At 46.0% G+C, this 26,023-nt stretch overlaps 1 protein-coding gene across 4 annotated transcripts in view; it reads right to left on the bottom strand.

Moving 5' to 3' along the window:
* The window catches only part of ERG (ETS transcription factor ERG), a 143,869-nt gene that overhangs the window by 81,637 nt on the left and 36,209 nt on the right, over positions 1-26,023 (bottom strand). For 3 of the 4 annotated variants that reach the window (XM_063393194.1, XM_063393196.1, XM_063393193.1), the window contains one exon: positions 21,067-21,154. In XM_063393194.1, coding sequence (XP_063249264.1) covers positions 21,067-21,105 — 39 coding nt within the window. In that variant the 5' untranslated portion in view covers positions 21,106-21,154. Of the gene's footprint in view, positions 1-10,507; positions 10,527-21,066; positions 21,155-26,023 lie in introns of those variants that run through there. The other variant, XM_063393197.1, reaches the window with a different exon arrangement.

Here is a 26,023-nt window from a genome sequence, read left to right as displayed (position 1 = left end):
ATGGCACCAGAGGAACGGGCAGGGATTGATGTCCAGGAATTGCCCCTGCAAAGGAGGCACAATTTCTGCCCTGGGCAGTGCCCAAGCCATGAACAGGGCTCAGAGAGGCTGGGGAGTCTCTTCACTGGGGATATTACAGAGCCCTCTGGACACAACCCTGTGCCCTGGGATGGTATTGTTTACCTCAGAAAATTTTCTGGTGTTTCTTTGTTTTTAACGTCTGCATCTATGTGGCAGCTCTTTCCCTGATAAATTCATCCTCCTCAAGAATGCACGAAGTGAGAAAATATTTCTGCCTCCTCTGCTGGCCAGGTGCCATCTCCCCACTGCACAGCAGGTGACTGAATCAGAGGGAGAACTCAGCATGGAAGAGGCAACTGGCAGAGATGTGTATCTGTCTGAAGATCAACAGCTGAGGAGAGGAAAGAGGAGAGGAAAAGAGGCTGAGGGCACTGGGTCTGTCCAGCTGGAGCAGAGGACACTGAGGTCAGAGCTCCCCAGGGACTGCAGCTCTTCCCAAGGGACAGCTCCAATCTCTGCTCCTGGGTGTCTGGGGCTGCAATACAAGATGTAACCAAAGGTGTGTATTCTACTGCCAGCTGTTGAAACTGGATGGGGAGGTGTTTTTCTTTATCCCTTCCAGGACCCATCCTCCCTCCAGGGGATCTCTGCTGTCCATGGGCCATCGAGGCTCCCTGCAGGGCTGATCCAATTCCATCATCCATGGGAGATGCTGCACCCAGGGGAGGAGCCCAGCATTCCCACCTGGATAAACCCTGGCATTCAGAGCCCAGCACAGCCTGTGTGCTCTGCATTCCCACCTGGATAAACCCTGGCATTCAGAGCCCAGCACAGCCTGTGTGCACTGCATTCCCACCTGGATAAACCCTGGCATTCAGAGCCCAGCACAGCCTGTGTGCACTGCATTCCCACCTGGATAAACCCTGGCATTCAGAGCCCAGCACAGCCTGTGTGCACTGCATTCCCACCTGGATAAACCCTGGCATTCAGAGCCCAGCACAGCCTGTGTGCACTGCATTCCCACCTGGATAAACCCTGGCATTCAGAGCCCAGCACAGCCTGTGTGCTCTGCATTCCCACCTGGATAAACCCTGGCATTCAGAGCCCAGCACAGCCTGTGTGCTCTGCATTCCCACCTGGATAAACCCTGGCATTCAGAGCCCAGCACAGCCTGTGTGCTCTGCATTCCCACCTGGATAAACCCTGGGATCCAGAGCCCAGCACAGCCTGTGTGCACTGCATTCCCACCTGGATAAACCCTGGCATTCAGAGCCCAGCACAGCCTGTGTGCTCTGCATTCCCACCTGGATAAACCCTGGCATTCAGAGCCCAGCACAGCCTGTGTGCTCTGCATTCCCACCTGGATAAACCCTGGCATTCAGAGCCCAGCACAGCCTGTGTGCTCTGCATTCCCAGAGGAAGGCTGGACCCATCTCACCCCACGGCACCTTCAGAGGAAACTGCCCCTGCTCCAGGATCATCTCTGCTCCCACAGAGCCACAGCTGCACTGCAGGAGGGCTGGACTGGACCTGACCAAGAGGGTGTCAGGTTGTGTTCTGACTCTGTCAGTGGTTTATTTTTTCATTTGTTTGCCTTTTTTGTACTACTACGTTTTTATTGTTAATATTCCTAGTAAAGAACTGTTATTCCTATTCCCATATCTTTGCCTGAGAACCCCTTAATTGCAAAATTATACTAATTCAGAGGGAGGGGGCTTCGACTGAACAGCTGCTTTAGGGATAAAAGCTGCAGTTCCTCATCATATGGTGCAAATGGCCAGGAATGAAGAATCTTCTTGTCAGGAAAAGCTGAAATCTGCCAGAGGCACAAGGATCCTAGCTAGGAATGATACCATCAGCATTGGTTGGAGGGTTCTGCACTTGGACCAATTTTAAAGGACATTTGCTGTCACAGAGAAAAAATAAAGATAAAATTATTTCATTTTTAGGAAGATCCAAGCAGACACAAAGTGTTAAAACATTTCACTGAGGTCCTAAAGAGACAGGATTAAATCTATTTTTAGAATTATATGTAATTCTACAAGTACTGGTAAAAGGAAAATTAACACAGGGAATTATGAGATTATTATTAATTAAGAAGGGAATTATGAAACTTTTAAAAAATCACAGTCCCATGAGAGACTTTTGCCCTCCTATCTCACACAGAAAACATAAAAAAAGGAGTAATTTGTAAATCAAAGATGCTAATCTCTATACCCCTGACACCTTTAACTGGGTGTCATCATCAAGACAGCCATTTGAAACATATTTGGTAGAGCTTTTATTCCATCTGATCCATGCTTATAAAGTTGGCATGCAGATTTTATTTTAAGGGAACTCTTCAAGGCTGTGAATGCACTTTTCCAGTAAAGAATCAAGAAGCAGCAATGTATGCAAATCCTTTAGAGAGATTATCTTTACCCTACCTTAGCTGTCCAAAAATCCAACATCTAGATTAAAATTGTCGCTAGGCTCCTTTGAAATCTATTTTAAAATGGGATTAAATACCCTCAGGATATGCCATTATTTCCATGAGCTCTGAAGACAGGTTTAGTTCCTAGAGTTAAGGGAGATGGATCTTGATCCCAAAGACATAAAGTCTCTTTTCAGTGATGCCTAGTGACAGAACGAGGAGCACTGGCCATAAACTAAAATTCCAGAAGTTCCCACTCAGCATAAGGAAGAATTTCTTTCCATGGAGGGGGCAGAGCTGCTCAGGGAGGTGATGGAGACATTCCAAACCCACCTGGACACCTTCCTGTGTCACCTGCTCCAGGTGACCCTGCCTTGGCAGGGGGTTGGAGTGGATGATCTCCAGCCATCCCTTCCAACCTCAAGTAATTTGGGGTTCTCTGACAGCCATGGCAGGGAATTTGGAGCACGGTTTCACAGGCTCAGGTGCTTATTTAGCGGTGGGTTTAGGCCAGACCCCAGAAAACAAGACATTGTCCACACCTTGGGTCACACCCATGCCTTGGCAGTCTCCTGGAAAGGAAAAGCTTCCTCAAGGGACAGAGCCCAAACTATTCTCCCATCCTGCAGTGAATGCCTGAGGCCGTGCCTGAAGGCACCGATGTGATGGAAAGATGCTCACATGGATTCCTCCTGCTCCATGCTGTTCTCCCAGGCCAGAGGGATCATCAGTCCCTCCCCAGTGCCCAGCACACATGCAAATGCCGGCATGGAAGCTGAGTAGAAACTTCACTGCCTGATACAACAACTTGCAGAGGCCACAACTAACCCCAACACTCCCTCAAAGCATTTTTCCAAGGACACCACCTCATGGTATGACCAGAGACCTTTACTGTCACAGTCACTGGACAAGTGACATTTCCTTGGCCAGGAGAGACCTATAAAGCTGATTTCTAATACATCAATGACCACCAGCTCCTCTGCATTTCATTTTTATATTTCATTTCTTTCTTTCTGGAATCTGCTCAGCCTGGAGAGGAGCCCCAGCGGAGAGGGGCCCTCAGCCCTTTGGGTCCCTGTGTGTCCTTGTGTGTCCCTGTGTCTGTCCCTGTGTGCAGGGAGGGCAGAGCAGCCCCAGGCTCTGCTCCAGGCCCAGCAATGGCCCCAGAGCCACAGGCAGGGGCTGAGCCCAGCAATTCCCCTGCACAGGGGCGCAGCTTCTGCCCTGGGCAGTGCCAGCCCTGAGCAGAGCCCAGAGGGGCTGGGGACTCCTCCCTGGGGACATTCCAGAGCCCTCTGGACACAGCCCTGTGCTCTGGCATGGCTCTGCTGGAGCAGGGAGGTGGCACCAGTGACCCACTGTGGTCTCTTTTACCCATTCTGTGATTCTGTGTGATTCTAATACAAATCAAACCTTAAACATTTTTACACCATCTGAGCAGCTCCAAAAGCTGATTATGGTATTAATTACCATCCCTGCCATTTGTCAGCCACTGCACCACATGGATCACTGCCTGGCCCAGACAGAATACAAGTGTACCACAAGCTTAGGAGTTTGTGCAGAAAAACTTTTAAGTAGGTTATCAAAGAGAAATGGTTGTCACAGGACGCAGGTTCGTATTTCACTCTAAATTAGAACCTGATAAGCAAAGAGCCAGAGAGCAGTTTTCAGCATGGGAGAAGATCAGTGCACTGTCTCAAAACTGCTTTTCAGTGTATTTAATTGCAGTGATAGTTATTCAGTGGCACAGATCTTTTTTACATTACTTTCTCAGATGGATTTGTCAGAGCGCAGCGCCTTCTGCGTGGCTCGGTGAAGCATTCTGTATTTCCTTCAGTTTATCCCGAATAACCTAAAAAATACACAGCCATGGATATAATCTCCAGTCTGATGGGGGTCCTGCTTCCTGCTTTCCAGCTCATTACCAAATGGATTAACCAACGCCAGATTTAGGATGCGATTTGAGACACCCTGCTTCTGATCTTGAGGGCCAGCCTGAAGAATTAGTTTTGACTATTTTTTTCATGGTTTTTCCTTGCTATTTTTTCTTGTTTCTTTCCTATCCATTTTAATGGCTGACCGAGTGTCACTTTTTCCTTTGACAAGAAAGCTTCTCGATCTGCTTTTTTTTAAATAAACCCCTTCTTTCAAATCTGCTTTTTTTGTGTGTGTGTATGCGACTTAAAAAATGTGCTACAACAAAGACTTCCAATTTTCCTTTGGAAAATATGTCCCATTTCATATGGTTGATGGAGGAGGTGTATTTATAACTTTGCCATTGTTTATTATTGCGACTGGTTAGGTGTTATTTTTGCCCTGCAGTAAGGCTTGGAGGTGTTTCCCAGCTCTGCTCTCATGTTTGTTTTTAGAAGTAAGTACAAAGACTGTCACTCTGAAGTTCCCCACTTCCCCTGAGTCCATACATTTGTGTTGTGAGCAGCTCAGGCACTTCATTCTTCAGGCCTTTCAAAACTCCTGGATTAATACCATTAGGTCTGGGTAACTTGTTGCTATTTAATTTATCAGTTTGTTCCAGCACCTCGTCTGTTGATCCTGGCAACAGAAGCAAAATGCTTTAAGGGCGCCTCTAGAGCAGATATCTAAAGAAAGTCACACACACATCCTTAAAAAAAAATCCTCCCTCCAGCAGCCAGAATTGGAGATTAGAGCCTGGTTCATGGATGTGAGCCACACCAAACCAAACGGGGGATCCAAATAACTCGGGTGTTTCTGCTGCAGAATGTATGGTACCACGTCAAGGTTCTTTATAATTAGCACAATCCATAACAGATTTGTTTTTCCTCCCAAGTAGTAAACACTCTCATGCTTTATTCAGCTGAGGTGGCTGCTGCTCTGCTCCCAGCTGTGTGTGTGTGCAGGCACACGTAGCCCAGAGACTGAGCACCAAGTGCTACAGCTGAGAGACAGACCTGGTCCACAGTGCAGAACCATGGAATTGCAGAATCGTTCACGTTGGGAAAGACCTCCAAAATCATCAAGCCCAACCTGTCACTGATCCCCACCTTGGCAAACTTGGCAAACACCCCACTGGGTGTCGTGTCCAGGTGTTCCTTGGGTCTCCACCAATTCCCTGGGCAGCCCCTGCCAAGGCCTGAGCTCCCTTTCCATGGGCAAATTCCTGCTGCTGCCCAAGCTGAGCCTCCCCTGGCCCAGCCTGAGGCCGTTCCCTCTCCTCCTGTCCCTGTTCCTGGAGCACAGCCCGACCCCCCTGGCTGTCCCCTCCTGTCAGGGACTTGTGCAGAGCCACAAGGTCCCCCCTGAGCCTCCTTTTCTCCAGCCTCAGCCCCTTCCCAGCTCCCTCAGGAATTCTCCAGCCCCTTCCCAGCTCCCTTCCCTGCCCTGGACACGCTCCAGCCCCTCCAGGGCTCTCCTGCAGGAGCCACAGCTGGGCACAGCCCTGGAGCACAGAGGGACAATCCCTGCCCTGCTCCTGCTGGACACACAATTCCTCACCCAGCCCAGGGGCCAGTGCCCTCCTGCCCCCCTGGGCACCCCTGGGCTCGTGTCCAGACCCTGTCACCAGCACTTCCAGGTCCAAACCCTGTTCCAGAAGAACTCTTGGTGACACAATCACCATCACTAAGGGGGTATCATCCCCTTATGCTCATTAATTCAACCCCAAAGAGTGGGCTCAGCGCTTCTGCCACTTCATTGCTCCAAAACTGTGGCAAGAAGAGCAAAAACTGAGGAACTGGCCAGGCCTGGACACCTCTGTTTACACGAAGCAGCCTGGAGACAGATGAAGCAGGGAGGGAGCTGACCTGGCAGCAGCCCCCAGCCCTCTCCCCCCATCCCAGCATCACCAGGGCTGCAATGGGATCCATGTGTGACCACCCCACGGCTGCACGGCGCTTCCTGTGCTCCCAGCCCCGCTGAAGAAATGACAGCATTTTATTTATAAATCTGCTGCCAGGGGCCTGCAAAGGCTGGGCTAATTCTGGACACCTGCAAGGTCCATTCAGGCAGCAGCCAGCTGGGAAAAGCAGCAGGAAAAGCTCTGGGAAAAGAGCAGTGCCAGCCCTGAAGATGGGAGTGTTGGGAGCAAGGAGAGCTGCTCCCTGCATTTTTTGAGACCAGACAAAAACCTCATTAAATTTGGGGTTTGTTTGAGCTGTGTGAGCACAGCCCATGGTGGGGAGGCTGCAGGTCACACTGCCCAGGCATGACATGGTGAGCAACTCCCAGGCTCCACAAAAACTCTGGGATTTGGTTCCTTTCTACCTTGAGCACATTAAACCAAGCACAGCCAAAAACAAAGGTGGGGGAGGATCCAATCTGTGCTACAGCAAACCAACAGAAATGCTTTCCCCAAAGCCTGCCTGGTAGATTTAATATGACTGGGTTTTGGAGGCTATCTATCATTTTTGCTTGGCATGAATATAAATCCAAAAATCCCTTGATCCCAAGAAGGCACTGAGGAGACTCAGTAAAGATTTCAGAAGGGATGTGCTCCTTAACTTGGAAAGTTGGCAGATGATTTCATTTCGCGAGCAAATTTGACAGTGCCGTAGGAATTTTCCAAAATCAAAGAGCCCTTTCATAGGCTTCCCTACCCAATACCCAATCCAGTGTCTAAGAATAACATTCAGCCCTCATTAATTAATGATATCAGTCCGAATAATGTCAGATTGCCTCAGAGGCCTTGCCGGGAGGGATGAATCACACCCGGCCGGCTCCAAGGCTCTCCCTCTGACAAACCCCAGTGTGTGATGACAGAAAGCTCAGCCTGGAAAGCTCTCACCCACGGAGCCCCAGCAGCCCTCACCCCGTCCAAGGTGTGTGGGGCACACTTGGAGATGCCACCTGGCTGCATCAAGACGGAAATTATTATTTTCACCCCGGTTAAATGGTGCTGCACCTTCCCATGTACTTTGTGTGGTGGGTGCAAGGAAGGACTGCAGAGGTCCACTCATTTTTGGGATTCCCAGCAGAGGCAAGATCGTATCCAACAGAAAATACCACTAAGAAATCTGTGATTCTGGCTTTTACCAAAACTACAAATGGAGATTTCTCACCGAAGCCCCACTCAGCTGATCCTATTCCAACTCGGGAAAAGGCACACCAGCTGTCTCTGTAAATGTACAATTTTACTGAAGCCATGATTATGTATGAAAACACCCAGTCTGCTTCCAGAGTGCTCTGTCCTAATATTGACATAAAATTGCCTCATTTCTATTTGCAACGTGATTGCAAATCCATGACTGGAGTTTTCATGCACCCACACTCCTGCAACAGCTGAAAGCAGTGACTCCATATCAGTCACGAAGGTGAAGTTTGGTAACATTTGTGTATCACCATCTTTTCACATCAGTGTTGCATCCCTGGGCCTCGTGAAAGATCTCCAGGCAAGAACAGCCACATTGTTTAGCGCATTCACATAAATATTTATCCATAAATATTTGAAGGATGTTCTCCCTTTCCCTTCACAATGGCCACGGCTGTCCAGGCACCAACCTTGGTGTCCCATGGAACACCCCTGTCCTGCCACGAGAGCTGAGCCCAGCTCAACCTAAACACGAGCTCAGCAGAAAGGCACACGTGGCCCTGGCTGTGGGATCCCGGTCACAGAGGTGAAGTGTCAGGCAGACAAAGCTGGGACTTGTCCATTTTTTTGTGCAGTGTTTGTTTATCCACCGCACATGTCGTGCCCGGTAACACGACGCCACCGGTTTCAGATTACAAATATAAATGCCATAAGTGATTTATTTTTTCTGCCGTGCCTGGGAAAGCAAATTTGGCGTTTTTTTAAAAAAAAGAATCTTAACTTGACGCTGATGTATTCTGATTGCCACTGCAAATATAGATGTTTTGGTTATGCACAAGCACCATTTTGATGTGACAGCCAAAACTCTCAGAGGGTTTGATTCGGAGAGATGGAGCCTTGAGAAAGATCCATCAGATTTCGGGACCCCCGCCACAAACAATTTTCAGTTCAGTAGGGCTGGTCTGAGAACAACTTTATTGTGCCTTTTACTCTGAGGCATGTTGGTTCTCAAAGCCACTGACAAGTTTCACACACAAACATCTGTGTTTGGAGGCGGCGCTGCCAAGCAAGCCTGTAAAAACCATTAAATCTAGAATTTGTTATTTCACTGCAGCATTCTGAAAAATCACACCGAGCTGCTGCATTTTGAAAAACCCGGAGACGTTCATTTCACCCCTGAAATGTGATTTCTTTGAAAATCCCTTTTTTCCTCCGCAGTCCCTGCCATAGGATCCACCCCAACATCTGGAGAGCAGAATCCAGGCTGACAGACTAATGCACATGTGGGGAGCAGTGTGTCTGCTCCTTTGCTGCTTCTCAGGACAGACACATTGTCTCCCTCTCCTTCTGCCTGTCCCCTCCTTTTCTTTTCCTTTTTCTTTTTTTTTTTTCCCTTCCTTTAATAAGACTCCACATGTCTTGCAGCTCTCTGCTGTGAATGTGACCAGGATGTGATATTGCCTTGCACCAACACACAACGTCTGGCTTAGGTGATACCAAGTTACTGCCCTGGCTTTGAATGCCTGCAAGGTTATTAACCAGCACATCTGGCTCTCTCCCTAGGAGGGTGAGTTCTGCAGTGCCCCAGGAATTTCTTTCATACACCACTTTTATTAGCTTTTCAAAAGAATACGGATTACCACTGGAAGGGAAGACTTAGGTCGTTTGCAAACAATATTGGTCGCCAACCTGCTTGCCATGTTTGAAAAGCAACAATAACCAAAACTTGTTATTTGATTTTCAGAAGTAATCTTCCTTCGTTTTAGTGCACTCTTACTGCTCCTGGTCTGTATTAATGAAAAAATGGCTGATGATTTGTAGCATTTAAAAAAAAAATGACATTACAAAGAGCCAGAAGGATAACTTAGTTTGGAAATGCAGCCCCCAAAACATTAATTTCTAATCCTATTTTTCCTGCAGACCTCACTCCATGATCACAGAAAGGGAAGAGAAATGTGTTTCAGGCTTAATCAAAAGAGAGAAGCGCACGTGTAGCTCCAGAGAGCAAATTTATCTCCTTTGCCCACACATGGAAGTTGCACAGGACGTGAAGTTTGAATGCACAAGTGATATTACTGTAATTTCCCATCTGGACATCCCTATTTCAGTAATGCCAGAGAGGCCTTTTCTGGTTTCATTTATGTCACTTCCGAAGCAGTTTAAGACAAACGGGAAAACTACAAAAAGAAAAAAATCCATATGGGGTTGTTACAGAGGGAGCTCCCCAGGGCTTTCCTTCTACCTGCCCAGCGAAGTTCAACATTCCTGGCCAAAGTTCTCCTGAAAAAAACTTGGGAAACACCTGCCCAGCTCCCTGCCTGCCCCCCAACCCACCTGGAATTCCATCTTCCCAGGAGAAACCTCCACCACCTGCCACTGCTGGGCACAGCTCAAGTGCAGTGCTCTCCACGCTGAACTAAGCAAGTCCAGAAAAAGAATTAAGCAACTCCAAAAAAACCCAATTTTGCTGGACTTGCTAATTAATCTCCTTTTGAAGCCATGTGAGGCCAGATTTTCGGGAGCTGTGGGCACTCAGCAGCTCCCATTGTTCCAAGTGGGAGTTGTTTGGCACTCCCAGCTTTTGAAGGGCTGCTCCTTCACGTAGGTGTTTAAATGGGAACTCTGCTCTCCACTAACCTTTCGCAATTGCTTTTGGCCAGGCTGATGCTCCAGAAATATCCCACTGCAAGCAAAGAGCAGTGCGAGCGCTCACAGAAAAGTCTATTTTAAAACTGAGCATAAATAGCCCATACTCCTCCAGCCAGGGAAAAGAAACAACATTCTGTGATTTCCCCAACCAAGGGAGACAGCCAGGCAAAAAGTTCACAAACTCCAGTAAATTCATACAATGAAAACAAAACAAAGATTCCTAATTATGCAAATGAAAACAGTGAATGTTTTCAAGAATGTCACAACCTTACGTGGGGATTTCTGCCAAACAGAGCAAGAATTCAAATCCATCAGATAAAATCCTGATATCCAAAGAAAAGTCACGCCTGGTTGAAACTCTAACCAGAAACTCTATCATCAGATAAATTACAGCCAACAGAACATAAAGATCTTCTCACCTCCTCAGGTCTGAATCTTCTGAAAAGCCCACCTTGGCAGCCTTAGACTTGGCATTATTCAGTCAGCTCCAGCCTTGCAAAGAGCCACGACTCATTTGGTCCTCTAAGGCTGATGGAAATCCTTACAGGGATTTTTGTTGCGCCTGCCTATAAATTGCATTGTCTTCTTAAGGCTTCCTGTCCTGCAAACAGAGGCACCAGCACAGAGATTCAACTGGGATTGTTTTCCCCCTCTTCTGCTGCTTTTATTTAACACACAAAAAAAAAAGAAAGGGGGGGGGTGGGGGGGGGGAGAGAGAGAGAGAACTGGTAGAAGTTCCTAAGTTCCTTACAGGAGTTGGAAGAGGACATCTGCAGGCAATTTAACATGAGGGTTTGTTTCTGTGTCAGCTGGCAACCCCTGGATAACTCTGTCATGTAACTTATATGCTAAAACATGATGTAGGACAACCAGTGAGACTGGGTAAATATGGCAGCACATCAGTTTTATTTGATTAAGATTTATACTTTTTTGAAGGGAGCAGCTCTGCCATAAACTCTGAAAACAAATACAACCCTGGAGCTGTGACAGTGTCCCACTCTGATCTTCAAACCCACCTTCTGCTGCAGCCCAGGAAGAGAAAACAGGTTTTTTCAGGTGAAGGTGGGAATTTTTGCATTCTCTCCCAGTTCAGGAGTGATCTAGCTCATCCTCCTCTGCAGGTGACAGCAGCAGAATGGAAGGGCTTAAGAAAACAGGAGGCTGAGCCCACGGTTTGTGCCTCCCTGCCCATTCCAAAAGGCAGCTCAGGAGCACAGCCCAGTATCCAAAGGGAGCTCTGGAGATAACCCAGCTCCCCAAGTTCCCCCACCCCATGTGTTCAACTTCCTCCCAGCCAGAAGAATCTGGTCAAGTGAGGAAAGCTCATCTATCCTGGTTCCACTTGTGCTCTTACATCAGATCTTACGTATTTTGACATTTACAGCCACGCATTTGAACTGAGGCCCTGATTAGATTCAATTGGTAAAATTACCTTCATCCCCCTTCCTCTTTCTGTGTGCACACTTTGGTTTAGATTATTAGTAATTTAAAAATCAATCTTGCAGTTAAATGTTTAATGGCATAATTGCTCCTGTTGCCTAAATTTGTTTAGTTTGTGCTTTATTAGCATGTAATAACTGCAAGTGTATTTTCCTCTGTCTGATTTAATCACATCTCTGCCATGGCTGACATGCTGTGAGCTGGCTGGCTGCAGCTCTGGGACAGCTCTGGGGGAACTGGAGGGATTTTCTGAAGATTTCACTTAGGAGGCAGTGGCTCCCCTTCACTGAATCCTCAGCTGGCCTCCACTTGGGTTTTACACAAATTTTTTGTTCATCCCGAGTTCATTTTGAGGGCATTCTAGTCCAACTGTTGGGCAGGGGAGTTTTGTTGTCCCAGAGCTGGACACGTGTGCCAGCTGTGTCACACAGGATGGTCAGGCTGGAAGGGACCACAGTGGGTCACTGGTGCCACCTCCCTGCTCCAGCAGGGCCATCCCGGGGCACAGGGCTGTGTCCAGAGGGCTCTGGAATGTCTCCAGGGAGGAGTGCCCAGCCCCTCTGGGCTCTGCTCAGGGCTGGCACTGCCCAGGGCAGAAGCTGTGCCCCTGTGCAGGGGAATTGCTGGGCTCAGCCCCTGCCCGTGGCTCTGGGGCCATTGCTGGGCCTGGAGCAGAGCCTGGGGCTGCTCTGCCCTCCCTGCACACAGGGACAGACAGGGACAGACAGACAGACAGCGACAGACAGGGACCCCCAGGGCTGAGGGCCCCTCTCAGCTGAGGCTCCTCTCCAGGCTGAGCAGTCCATCCAACAAAGAGCTGAACACCAGTCCCATGTGCTTAATGTGACTTCACCAAATCCCCATGGACAGAGTGGAAAGATACAGGTGCTTGCCAAGGAAAATTAATCCCTTCCTAATATAAGCCTCCCTTTTTCTTTAAAAAGGGAATCCAGATATTGCCTAAAGTAATTGAATGGTTTGGGAAGGAAGGGACCTTTGAAGACCATCCAGTTCCAACCAGCCCTGCCATGGGCAGGGACATCTTCCACTATCCCAGCTGCTCCAAGCCCCGTCCAACCTGACCTTGAATATTTCCAAGAATTGGGCAGCCACAGCTTCTCTGGACTACCTGTGCCAGGATTTGTCCCATATTATTCACAGCCTGGACACGCCAAGTTTCTGGGATCTTGGGAAATCTCTCTATGTGACCACGTGAGTATGGACAGAAACCTGTGTCAGCCCACCCTGGAAGGCTCACAGCACACCTCACATTTACCTCCCTCCTTCCCAGTGTAATTTGAATTTGCAATAGCAGGTTACAGTGTCCCACCAAACATTTACTGCTGTTCAGGGAGGCGATAATGACTGCCAGCAAGTTTATCTCTTTGATCCGAGGCAATCACAGATGATATGGAATATACAACACACATGCCAAACACTCTTTTAAGCCTCAGCAGCAGGAGAAATTGATCCCTTCCATGTCACAAAAAAACCCCTCCAAAACACTGGAAGCAGAAGAAGCACAGTCCTAGAGATCTAGGAGAGTAGGGTTAGATGAGTAATTTAGAAGAAATTCCTCCCAGTGAGGTTGGGCAGGCCCTGGCACAGGGTGCCCAGAGCAGCTGTGGCTGCCCCTGCATCCCTGGCAGTGCCCAAGGCCAGGTTGGACACTGGGGCTGGAGCAGCCTGGGACAGTGGGAGGTGTCTCTGCCATGGCAGGGGTGGAATGAGATGGTTTTAAGGTCCCTTCCAACCCAAAACTTTCTGGAATTTTATATCTTACAGTAAAAGTCATCCATGTTAGTTAAATTTAAACATGCTGTAAATCTGGAGGGCAACATTTGGGGTTTACAGGTTATTAGGAAGCAAAAGCTGAATTTCTGAGGGGGATGTGGTAGTGAAGAAAGCACTGTAGAGTCTCTTGGGAACAGAACTCACTGGCAACACAGGATTTTAGGGGCAGTGGATTTAAGATTTTTAGAAGCAGTTTCCCTTTCTGTTCTTCAGGGTGAGGACAAGATACACTTTTTTGATATATAAACAAAATTTCACCAGGAAAACACACATTGCAAAGAACCAGTTTCTCTTTCTAATTAAAAATATATGGAAATACCCAAATATTCCCTGCTGACTTGAGTCAAGGAAGATTTCCCACAAGAATAATTGGAATTGTCTTGGTTAAGAACACTGGGAGTCTGAAAATATCCAACAGAACAACAGGGAAAGAATTATGGCAAATGATAAAATAGCAAGTTTGTGAAAGGTATCTAATCAAATGCCCATAACTGTTTATGAGGTAATGTCTGTATTAAGAGTCCAAAGAAGGGGATAAAACAACACATCAGCCAAAGATACTGCACCCCAAAGTCAACTTTGGGACACCAACAGGATTGGTGAAATAATCCAAAAGGGTCTTGAGGAGATAAGAACATGGGTAGGAAATAATGAAGTAAAAATTCAGATTTTATGAGGATGGGGCTTACAACAAATTGAAATATGAAATTTTCTTAAAAGGGAGGGAAGAGAGAGAGAAGGAACAGGGAGAGAGAGAGAGAGAGGAGAGGTTTGTTTTTGAACAGATGAAGCACACCACCAAGTCCAAGAGAATCATTTATCCCTGTCTGGGGCTGCTGGAGCAGCAGCTCCTGGAAAATGCCTTTCAGCCCTACCAGGCATTGCCAGAAGTGTAACAAAGTGGTCATTTATGACCACATTTGGGACCAAACCACCAGGACAGCTGAAAGCAGGGCTGGATGCAGAGGAGAGAGGAAAAGCTGCCTGATCCCCACCACTCAAAATGGACCCTGAGCAGAACTGATGTGCACATGCTGTGGGTGCTTGGCAACTTCCCCTCAGCTCTCCCTATAACTCTCCTTCTTTAAGAAGGTGAGGAGGAGCAAAGTCAGTGTGAAATTAAGGAGTTTGAATCCATACAGGGTAGCTGAAATGAGGAAATGCCTCATAATGAGTCATGGGGATTCATCCCTCAGGAAAGGTGGAAAATGACCCATTGCTTGGGATATTTGTGGCCAGATGAAGGCAAAATACAAAATCCTGTGTATATTAGATGGTAATCTCTGACTTGCTGGGAGATAAATCTCCACACATCTTTAGCTTTTGCTCTGCAGATCTGTGTGAGGATGGTCCAGGGCAGGTGGTTTCTGTGACCAGTTTTCAAGCAAGAAGGACACAGTTCTTTAGAGAGACCCAAGGCAGCCAGACTTTCTTGCACTCCTTTCCCTTCAGTAATCTCAATGAAGCCACACACAAAAATTAGAGCCTTGGAGGCACAAAACAGCACTGGACATTTGGGCTCGTGGATTCGGGCTTGTGGATTTGCTGACCCCACATGCCAGGGTGGGCAGGACTTTAGGAAAAGGACAAATATTTTGGCAGTGGGCTTGAGAGCCCTTTACAGGCTGAGATTTGGGAGCCCTCAGTCCCACTCCAGGCTCTAGAGCAGAGCAACAGGAACAGGATGAATCTTCTTTCTCAGTATCCCCAGAGTATAAGTTTAGTTTAGTTTAGTTTAGTTTAAACTGGTTTAGTTCCTGTTCCAGTTTGTCTCGTCTGTCCTTCTCAACTTCCTCTCATAGCTTCTCCCCACCCTCAGTTTCCCAAGACCATCCCATTTTATGATTTCTACCCATCACCAGTGGAAATGTCCAGACTTTTAACCATCTGGCAGACTGCAGAAATGAGATTTAAACACTTCTGACTCCATGCACCAAAGGGTTCGTGTAAAGCACATCTATCAGCAAGAGCTCCAAAAATGCATTTGGTACTCTTTAGTTTGCTCTTTCCTGCTTATGAAGAAGATAATTTTTGTTTAAAAATGGCCCCACTTAAGGAATTATCCATGCCATTAGTCCCTATAACAATAGAGATTAAAGCCTCTAGACCATCCCCTATCAAAATAACATACTCTTCTTTGAACATGTCATTAACACTGTTTTCCATCTGGTTGTTGGCAGCAATCTTGGATTTGCTCTGAATTGCTGAAAGTTCATCAATTATAGCACACAGAAGCCATTATCTCTCTTTTCCTTTAGCAAGGAGCTATTTGCTCAGGCAGACAGAAGAGGTAGAGTTCAAGAGCAAAGAAAAAAAAATCAAAAGCGGGAAGAATTTACTCACTGGAACTCTATGGCAATCATTTGGTTACCATCCAGAACTTTGGGCTGCTGAGAAGTGAATCACAATTTCTGCCTAGGAGGGGATTCTAGAGTTCAAATGCAGTAGTGATTCTGGCATTATTACAGGTAACTGATGTGTGCTGACACAGGAGGGGAAAGCAAATCTGAACCCTGGCAGTGTGGGAGCTCTGGATGAGCACGAGAGGGGAGGAGTGCCACCCACATCCACGGTGAACTCTCTTTATAAACTCACCCACGGTAAACTTTATTTTCTGAGGACACAGAGTAAGCTGTGGTGATCATTCAAACAAGATTTAGGGGCTGCAATCCAGCACAATTAGTAAGAAGAACAGTGAAACTCCAACTGGAGCTCCTGTCAGTACTAAAATAGGGCTTTTAAAGTTTCACCAGAATAATGAATGAAGTCCACAGTGAGAGGGAAGAAAAGGGGATGGAGCTACAACTGTTCAGCTGTGGGGGCTGCTGATACTAAAACCTCTTCATATCTATCATGAAGCAAGCATTTTATTCCAGAGAGCTGCCAGGCACCAGTCTGCAGCCCAGGGAACATCCAGGAGCTGCTTCACCTCCGTGCCCTGGGGCTAAAGGCACCTTCTCCCAGCCAGAGGCCACTGCAGGGCTTTTGCCCACGGGGTCACCACTGATTCACACCTGGAGGAGGGCTGGCTCACTGGCCAGCTGCCTTCAGGAGCAGTTCTGCCCTGTTTTCTGGAAGGGATGGGAGTGTGTTATCATCAGCTGGTGGCAGGCTGTGCTTGGGCACAGCTCCGTGCTCCACAGGGATCACCTCCTCACCCAGGCTGCAGTGGGCTCAGTTCCCTCCACGTGGGGCTCTGGGCTGAGCCCTTTGTGTCCTTGGCTCGGATTTCCATGCTCTCACTCCCAGCTGAGCTGCCCAAATATCACTCCATGAGCAATGAAAGAAGTGTTTTAGCCATGCAGAGAATCCACAAGGACCAGGCTTCTGGCTCAGGCAAGACCCCAAAAAGAGGTGGAGGTAAAAACCTGGCTATATCCTACTTATCCTGGAGGATAATAATAATAATTCTGTTATCCTTCCCTTCTTATCCCCCTGCCTGTTCAGACAGAGACTGTATTGTGCATACAAAACTCCCAGCATAACAAAGTCTTGGATCCTATTTAGACACTCTACAATTCCAGGAAAAATAACAGATTATATCAGACCCAGAATATACTCCTTAACAAATAACACCACTTAAAAAAAATCAGATTTACCCATAACACAACAGCTTAGGTACATCCAGCAGCATCTCTACATTGCCATGATTTGAAATCCAACATATTTCTTGCCCAACAAAGGAGTTCTGAGGTTTCATGATACTTCCAGTGACAATATGGGACGCTGTGCATGGAAATGTGGATTTGTCACCACAACCCAGGCAGAGAAATGTGAAATTCAGGAGTGGTTTTCAGAAATGGCTATGAAATAATTCTTTTATTTCTTCTAAGAAACCAGGTTTTCATTCACTGTAGTATCAGGAACAGCTTCCAGATTTGATAACCCAAAACTGACGGAGGCAACAACCTCAGTTACATCCACAGAACAAATGAGGTTTTACAGACACAGACCAGCTGAGCTTAGCTTGAAATGTTTGATGCCCTTGGAGAATTTTTTATCAAGAATGTCCTCTTTGATTAATCTGTCTGAGGTGTAAATTGTTCCCATTCTTCAGCTTCTGCAATGAAAAACCAGGGTGTGCCACCCACAAGCTGCTGCCACTCACCCACCCCTCAAAATCATCATCAATGAAGAGAAAAATCAGACCAACTAAATGTGAACAGACCAAATCTTCCACCAGCCTTTATTCAATGAAAATCACACCCATTATCCCAGGATAGACACCATTACTGATAAATACAGTAATTTTTTTTACGTACACCATGCCTTGGATTCTCCTCTCCCAGTGAGCCCTAAAGGAACAGTAGTAACTTGTTTTTTTTGAGAACTGGTTCCACAAAATCCCCACACAATGATGGCATGACCTGACTAAAGTCAAACAAATATTTGACCTTTTTTGAAACCAGAATTTAACCCTTAAAAAAATGCAAGGTTTATTTAAAGGTCAGTATTTACAAAGCATAAATCTCTAAAAACAAAATATGCAAATCTCAGGCAGCATTTCAGAGTTTTTCTGTGACTGTGGCTGTAAGAACTAGAATTTAATGACAACAAAACAACAAAAAGATTAAAGTGTGTGTAAATGACAGTCTTGCCTATACAAAGCCACAATTTTATCAATGTGAGGAGGTTTATTTCACTTCTCTTACAGGCACTCAATGTGTGAAGCTGCTCAAAGATCTGGGTCAAAATTCCCCATATTTTGCTGAACTGGAAATGAAAATCCAAAAACATCCATCCTTTTTCTCGTCCACATCAAATGTTCCTTTCCTTTGTGCTTGGACAAAACACAAGGTCGTGACTCAGGTCACACATCAGGGAGCCACAGATTCACCAGGTCAATGTCAGATGCTTCATTCGAGCTGAAAAAATGTAAAGCTCAATCTTTAGTATCACTGGAATGAAGCTGCCCAAACAAGGAGGACACACACTTTGAGGCTTTCCAAACATTCCCAAAATTGGACAGGATCTGCCTGGGTGCAGAATGGGTACTGATTTCAAAAGAGCACACACAAATCTCACATGATGCACGTGAAATCACCATTTCTTAAAAAAAGACATCTCTGAGTATTCATCTTGCCATATTCTTGCCTATTTTGCATTATTTTTCTGCACATGTTCAGGCAGATAACTTAAATCTTGAAATCTGCCAGATCTTAATAACCCAGACACTTCCCAGAAGGTGAATTTTCAAAGCTCCAGCTCTAAACGTGCATGGATGGGGCTGTGTCTGCTTGTTGAAGGATATAAAGAAACACCACCATGTGACAGAATACAGTTAATTGAACAAATCCTTATCAAGGATGAGTGTAATGAAGCCAGTTTGTCTCTTCTCATCATAACAGCAATAAGAGATCACAGAATACTAAAATCATGGAATGGGTTGGTTTGGAAGGGACCTGAAAGCCCATCCAGTGCCACCCCTGCCATGGCAGGGACACCTCCCACTGTCCCAGGCTGCTCCAGCCCCAGTGTCCAACCTGGCCTTGGGCACTGCCAGGGATCCAGGGGCAGCCACAGCCTGTGCCAGGGCCTGCCCACCCTGCCAGGAATGAATTTTTTCCTAATACCTTAACCTAAATTCCCTCTGGTGCCGTTTGAAGCCATTCCCCTTGTCCTGTCACTCCAGCTCCTGGTGAATTGTCCCTCTCTGGATTCCCTGTAGCCCCTTCAGACACTGGAAGGTGCTGTGAAGGCTCCACAAAACCTTCTCTTCTCCAGGCTGAGAAATCCCAGCCTTCTCATCCTGTCTGCACAGGGGAGGTGCTCCAGTCCCTTTCACCAACTTTGTGACCTCCTCTGGATTTGTCCCCATGTCCTCCTCATGCTGGGGGGCACCAGGGCTGTGATCAGGGCAGACAGACAAGCCCCCCACACCAAAGAGGCTTTCCCACACCCCCTGCACTTTATCCTGGCTTCTTTTTAAAGAAATGCAGCCATGTCCACTGTTAAAGTAAAATGACCCGAGCATCCGTGGCTGCTTTCCAAAGAATGTGTTTAGACCACAGCAGGCCCTGATGACATAAACAGAAATCAGAAGGATTTGAAGTGGAGCTGGCCAGCTTTCCTACCCCAAACACAGCATTGAAGTAATTGCCTTCCTCACACCCTTTTGCAATAAAACAGCAACTTTGGGGTGATGCTGTGCTGAGAACAGGCTCCTGCCATTCCCTTGAACACACCATTAGAGAGATTTTTATGCAGCCCTCTTGCTGTAATAAGATATTTTCAGACCCAGCCTTGCCCTCTCCCACTAACTCCTGTGGTTACAAAAACCTTCTTTGGGCACCAGTTTTGGCAGAAAGCACGGAACTGAGTTACTCTTTATGTTATTTCTGCTGCTGTGGGCATTTAAGTCAGCATGAAGAGGTACTAAATCCCCCTCACTGTTTTCAAATCTTACTGGTTGTAACCCCTGTGGACGCAAAAACTCAGTTTTTGGAGGGGAGGAGGATTTGTTTTTCTGCTCTTTTCATAAAAACAACTGGGGAGCAGAAGGCTGTGGAAGTGCTGGGTTTGGAAAACCTGGAGAGGGGGAAAGAACGAGCTCTCCCACTACTGCAACTCATCCTGGTGACTAAACACGACCCAAAAACAACAGAGGGGTAGAGAGAGAGAGAGATTCTTTCATTCACTGAGTTTTACAGAAGAAGGGAGTTGTTTAAAATAATATTTCATTTTTATTCTATGCTTCAGTTAAAAATAAGTTGTAAAGAGGAGCTTTTTCTCGAGAGAGCTGCTGACTAGTAGATGGCAGCCAGCTGAGGAGAAACGCCATGAAAGAAGTTGCAGAAAATATAACTTCAAAGAAAAACACACAGAAAGGCAGTCAGGAGGAATGAAAGAGTCCTTAAAAATCACCCAGTGCCACCCCTGCCATGGCAGGGACACCTCCCACTGTCCCAGGCTGCTCCAGCCCCAGTGTCCAACCTGGCCTTGGGCACTGCCAGGGATGCAGGGGCAGCCACAGCTGCTCTGGGCACCCTGTGCCAGGGCTGCCCACCCTCCCAGGGAGGGATTTCCCCCTGATATCCAACCTAAATTTCTCTTTTTTCAGTCTGAATCCATTACTATTTGTTCTATCACTCCAGTTCCTAATGAAATTTGTGTGCAATACCCCAAAATTACTTGTTCTCTGCAACAGCTACATCTGCCAGGTCTCACAGCTTCCAAGTCTTCCGTAAGGAAGGACAAGAAAACCACAGCAATAATAGTAACAATAATAATAATAATAATAGTCATAATATAGTAAAAACAAACACTTCCTCCTGAAACACAGCAAACTGGTTTTAAATTATTTTAAACATTGCATTAAGTATATGCAAGGAAGGCTTGTTTGGATCAGAATTTTTGAATTATGTTCATTTTCCTTCTGCAGCTGAATTTAATGTTTGCCACTGGATGTTGTGGAGCAAATTCAAGGACACAGAAATCCAGTATTATTCAAGGAGGTATATTTTATCAAACACACCAAATATTAAGGGATGATCAAGGAGGGTTAATTTTAGAAAGAGTTATCTTTAAAATATCCACGTGCTCCAGAGCAGATCACACAGGTGTCAGCAACAAAGGCTGCAGGGCTGACTCAGACAACAGCACGTAAATATTGAGGCATAAAAAAGACCTCATTGGGCAGAAGCACAATTTATAAACATGCAAGAAAAGCTGTGGTATGTGCACGTATTCTCTAATTTTATGGCTCTCCAAACATCTGAGGACTCACAATAAACAGGAAACTAACCTTGATGTGAGCTGCTGGATCGGGGACAGTCTGAATCATGTCCTTTAACAGGCCAACGTGTTTACCAGGAGCTCAGATCCCAAGGCAGCTGCATAACCAGAGAAACAAAAGTCATATCATTATACTTTAAATGTTTATTTTCAATAGAAATCTCTTTTTATAGACTGATAAGCATCTTTCCTTCCCTGGACCTCTTTGACTGCAGCTGAAGCTCTAAGACACTTCTGCCTCCACAGGGTCTCTTGGGGATTTATTTCATGCAGGAGAAAACACTCGGCCCTGAAATTTTCATGGAAAAATGGTCTTTATTTGCAATGCACAAAAATTATTCCCAAAATAAGAACTTGGGACATGCTCTGTCCAGCCCCATTATTCAGCCCTGAGGTTTCAGAGATTTCCACCAGCCATTCTTCCCAATTTAGCAACACACAGCAGGACTGGGACAGATCTGCAGCTGATATAAAAAAAAGACCATTTCACTGAAGCTGTGCCCCTTTACAAGAGCTGCAAATCTGGTCCAGACCCTCAATTAACAGCACTTCAGAGCAGGGATGTTCTGGAATCCCTTATCCATGTCCAGTAATCGAGTGCAGAGGGGCTGGGGCAGGTGGGGTGCATTTGTCTGCACGTGTAGGGGGTGGAAAACCATTAAAGCTCTTTAAAATAACAACAGTACTTAATGTGAATAACGTGGAGTACTACTCAGTAACTTGAACACCAAATAACTGCTAATAAATTGGGATAAATAAATCAAAAAATTAGAAAATGTGGGAATATGAACATCATTTAAAGTAATCGTGGCTTTTTGTCTGTTCTTCTCCTTTAAAGATTGGAAATTCATATTTTTCACACAAGAGGTTTCCTTCTGCCCTTGATCTCAAACTCAACTTTTAAAGCAGCAAGCCACTATCAGGCAAACAGTAATTTTTCTCAGCATCAGCTTTTTTTTTGTTTCATTATCTGCTCTCACACTGATACAAACTTGAAAATCAAATTACATTTTTACCTATTGATTTTGGAGAAATATTGCCTGGCTAACCCTGAGCTGCAGCTTGCCCAAGAGACAGGGATGTGAGGGAACCATCTATGAACTATTCATGTTTAATTTGCATAAATTGCACTAAACAGTGCACTTAAAGGTATCACCATTTAGATCTTTGCACACTTTTCCCTTACTACTTAAACCAGCCAACTTTCCCCCTTCAAATCCACGAAAACAAAGCAGTTCATTTGAAGGCCTCTTAAAAAAATCCCTGAACAAGCCAAATTCCCATTTTGTCCACATTTCCCAGCTATGTGTGGATGATCAAATGGGATGCAGACGTCATGGCTTTAAATGAAGATTTTTCTTTCCACAGAACTTCAAAAGCAAGAGACGCTTTTTCAGTAAAAGCAAAATTTCACCAGCAACGTCGATCAGATTGAAGTCAGACAGAAACACCAACAGCACTGACGTGCTTTTAGTTCCCTCCCTCCCTTCCCCAGTAAATCCATGCCTGCCACATCCTCGTTGGATTTATGGGATTCATATTTAAAGCCTTCGAAACATCACACACGGGCTCTGGAAACTGCAATGTTTCACACAAACTGGACAGAAAAGTGTTCTGAACCCAGTGTTAGATCATGTTCTCAGTGTTTTCATACTCCCACAACTGCACCTCGCCCCCAGTTAAAGCAGCCCACCCAGGAAAGGGGATTTGTGCCACATCCACATTTATTTTGGTGTCTCTAAAGAAGCCTTTGCTCAACTTCCAATGATACCTAAGCTTAGAATATACATGTTGAGCTCAGAGGTGGATACTCCATCCATCCTAAAAATGCCCTGTGTCACTCAAACGAGATCTTGCTCTCAGAGCTCAGTCTTGAAGCTCTCAGGGTTAAAGAGAAGTTGTTTGAGCTATTCCAGACCACTCATTTCATATCTTTCCCCCAAAAGATGGATCCTTTATGGAAGAGAAGATGATGGAGAACGTTTGCAAATCCACTCTGCACCACGAGGAATGGGAATCAAAGACAGGTAAATGTTGTCCAGTATGAGTTGGAAAAATGAGTATGCAACTGTTCTGACTTTTCCCTTCATTAACTTAAAAAGGGAAATTCTGCTTTAAACTCAACCTTTGGCAGTGTATTCTTCTTTCTCACCCAGTTCTCTCTCTCTATCTCTCACCAGATATTCCAGTTTTGCTATTCTAAAGTGGGACAAGTCCTTGTCTGCAAAATACACAAGTTTTATCTTTTTCACCTTTGGAAATCATGGGAAAAAAAAAAGAAATAAAAAAAGGAAAAAAAAGAAAAAAAGAAAGAAAAAAAAGAAAGAAAAAAGGGAAAAAAGAAAAAAAAAGAAAAAGAAAGAAAGAAAGAAAAAAGAAAAAGAAAGAAAGAAAGAAAAAAGGGGGAAAAAAAAAAGTATGACAGTTTTCCTTGCTTGTTCCAAACAGAAATACAATTTTCATTATTTCAGCTCCACCTTTACAGGCTGGAATTGTAAGCTTCCAGACATTTGGTACGAACTTGCTGAAGCAGATGGTGTTTATTGCTAGACCCTCATCCACCCCCAGCCCAAATTTCATGCTGGTCATGTCTGTGCTTGATGGTCTGTGACAGGGTCTGCTTGTGGCTAGAGGATTTGCCCTGCGCCCCCTAAATTAGCAGGACTGCAAGGCAAGAGCCAAAACTGACACTAAAGCCTGGTTTAGGGAAATGTCTCTTTCCAGGAAACTGAAACAAGGCTATGACAACACAAACTGAAAATTAAACACTTGCTTAAGAGCCTTCCTGAATTAGGGTAATCCTGGATAAGACTGAGCAACCTGGGGTAGTGAAAGGTGTCCCTGCACATGGCAGGGGGTGGAATGAGATGATCCCTTCCAACCCAAACCATTCTGTGATTCCACACAAGGGTAGATTTGTAGCCACAGAACAAGTTTTCTTACACTTACTGGCATCCTGAGTCAAGACTAGCATTTGCTAATCCAGCTTTAGCAGTACAGGTTTTTGGGACTGCTTTCCATCCTCTGTGTCACCCAAAGTGTCACACAGAAGGATGGAACTAGTGAGAAGTAGCAATAGTTGAGACAGGAGATGTAAATGCCCCTCTGATGCTCAGGACAGATTAAAATATCAGGACAGAGACAAGTTATTGTGCAAAACCAGACAGAGCTGGGTGTGCCAGTGCTACTCCACAGAGGAGATTGGTAAGCTCTGGAACTTGTTGCCTTTCTGTGCACACATTTGGGGAGTCATGTAAATACATCCAAGGGTTGGGGAATCATGTACGGATGTGATTGCATTCTTCTTTCTTTCCTACAGATGTATCAAGAGGATCAAACTATTTAATGGACACATACATTGCCAAATCAGTGAGGCTGAACATCCCCTTTATGCAGGGGCTAAATACAAATCTCTCTGGTGTGTTTTCTCACCTCACAGACAGGTATTTAGGTGCATTTTCAGTAACCTGGCATGCTCTGCTCACCTAAAAACCCCTAAAAAACTCCAGCAGGTTCCTCTTGATGTGTTTTAAACCCTGCACCAAAATGCTGCAATAAAGCATGACCGGGCAGTGTGAGCAAGGTGCACAGGAAAGGGCTCCAGGCCAAACGTGGAGCAGAGTGGGGCTGCAGCAAACAGAAACACGGCCTGTGCTGCTCTTTGCCAGGAATGAACGTGGCCCAAATTACAAATAACAGCACCACTGAGGCTGGAAAATGAGCCCATGGAGTCCCAGCTGTACCCTATGCCCACCTTGTCCCCAGCCCAGAGCACTCAGGGCCACCTCCAGGTGACACCTGCAGGGATGGGCACTCCAAAGCTCCCTGGGCAGCCCCTGCCAAGGCCTGAGCTCCCTTTCCATGGGCAAATTCCTGCTGCTGCCCAAGCTGAGCCTCCCCTGGCCCAGCCTGAGGCCGTTCCCTCTCCTCCTGTCCCTGTTCCTGGAGCACAGCCCGACCCCCCCGGCTGTCCCCTCCTGTCAGGGACTTGTAGTGCCTCTTTTTACCCTCTTTAGCCTTTTTTTTTTTCCCAGGCAAAAAGTACTTGTCTGCACAGGGAATAATATTCAGAATACAGCAATAGTTGTAGCCAATTCTGGCTGATGAAGGGCTGTTTAATCAGCAGCTAACAAGGTGCCAGACTCGCTGGGCCTGATTCCTGGTGCACTGACAGCAAATGATGCCTCAAGGTTTAGCTTTCATATTTTTCAGACACTGTGCTGCCTCAGGGTGTAACTCTGAACTTCATATTAAGTGTTAGTAGGTTCTCTTCACAAGGTAGTTAGACAAAATAATCCTTTTCCAGCTTGAGAACCAAGGACAACCCTTACAGCCTCAGGCCCAGAAGCATAAAGAATGGCAAATTGAAAAGAGCAAACCAGCAGGATGGGACTTCATAACCTGAAGCTGTGATTGGACAATTAACCTCAGTATGTACACACAGAATCACAGAATCATTAGGTTGGAAGAGACCTCCAGGATCATCGAGTCCAACCCAACCCTAACCTCAACTAAACCATGGCCACATCCAACCTTAAACACATCCAGGGATGGTGAATCCACCATCTCCCCATGTAGAACATTCCAATACTTAATTACCCTTTCTGTAAAAAACATTTTTTTTAATATCCAGCCTATATTTCCCTTGGTGCAGGTTAAGACTGTGTCCTCTCCTTCTGTCAGTTTGGTCCATGTAAAATGGACCAAAAGTGTGAAAACTCATGATCAGTCATCCATCCTGTGACCATCTTGGATCCACCTTGGGTGTAGCCCTGGCCAGGCTCTTGTCCTGCCCAAGGTGTATCCTTCAAGGCCTTTTAATAAATCCCTACTTTATTCACCAGCTCTGTCCAGTCTCTGTTCCAGGTCAGTCTCTCTGGGCACCACAAGGACAATATCAAACAGTGATCCAAGCACAGGCTGCCTGGGAGACACAGCTCTGCCTGCAGGCTCCCTCTGAGGAATCT

The sequence above is a fragment of the Prinia subflava genome, chromosome 3 (assembly GCF_021018805.1).
Source record: "Prinia subflava isolate CZ2003 ecotype Zambia chromosome 3, Cam_Psub_1.2, whole genome shotgun sequence".
Taxonomy (NCBI): Eukaryota; Metazoa; Chordata; class Aves; order Passeriformes; family Cisticolidae; genus Prinia; species Prinia subflava.
The sequence above is the reverse complement of the archived record's forward strand: the minus strand, read 5'-3'. Positions and strand labels throughout refer to the sequence as shown.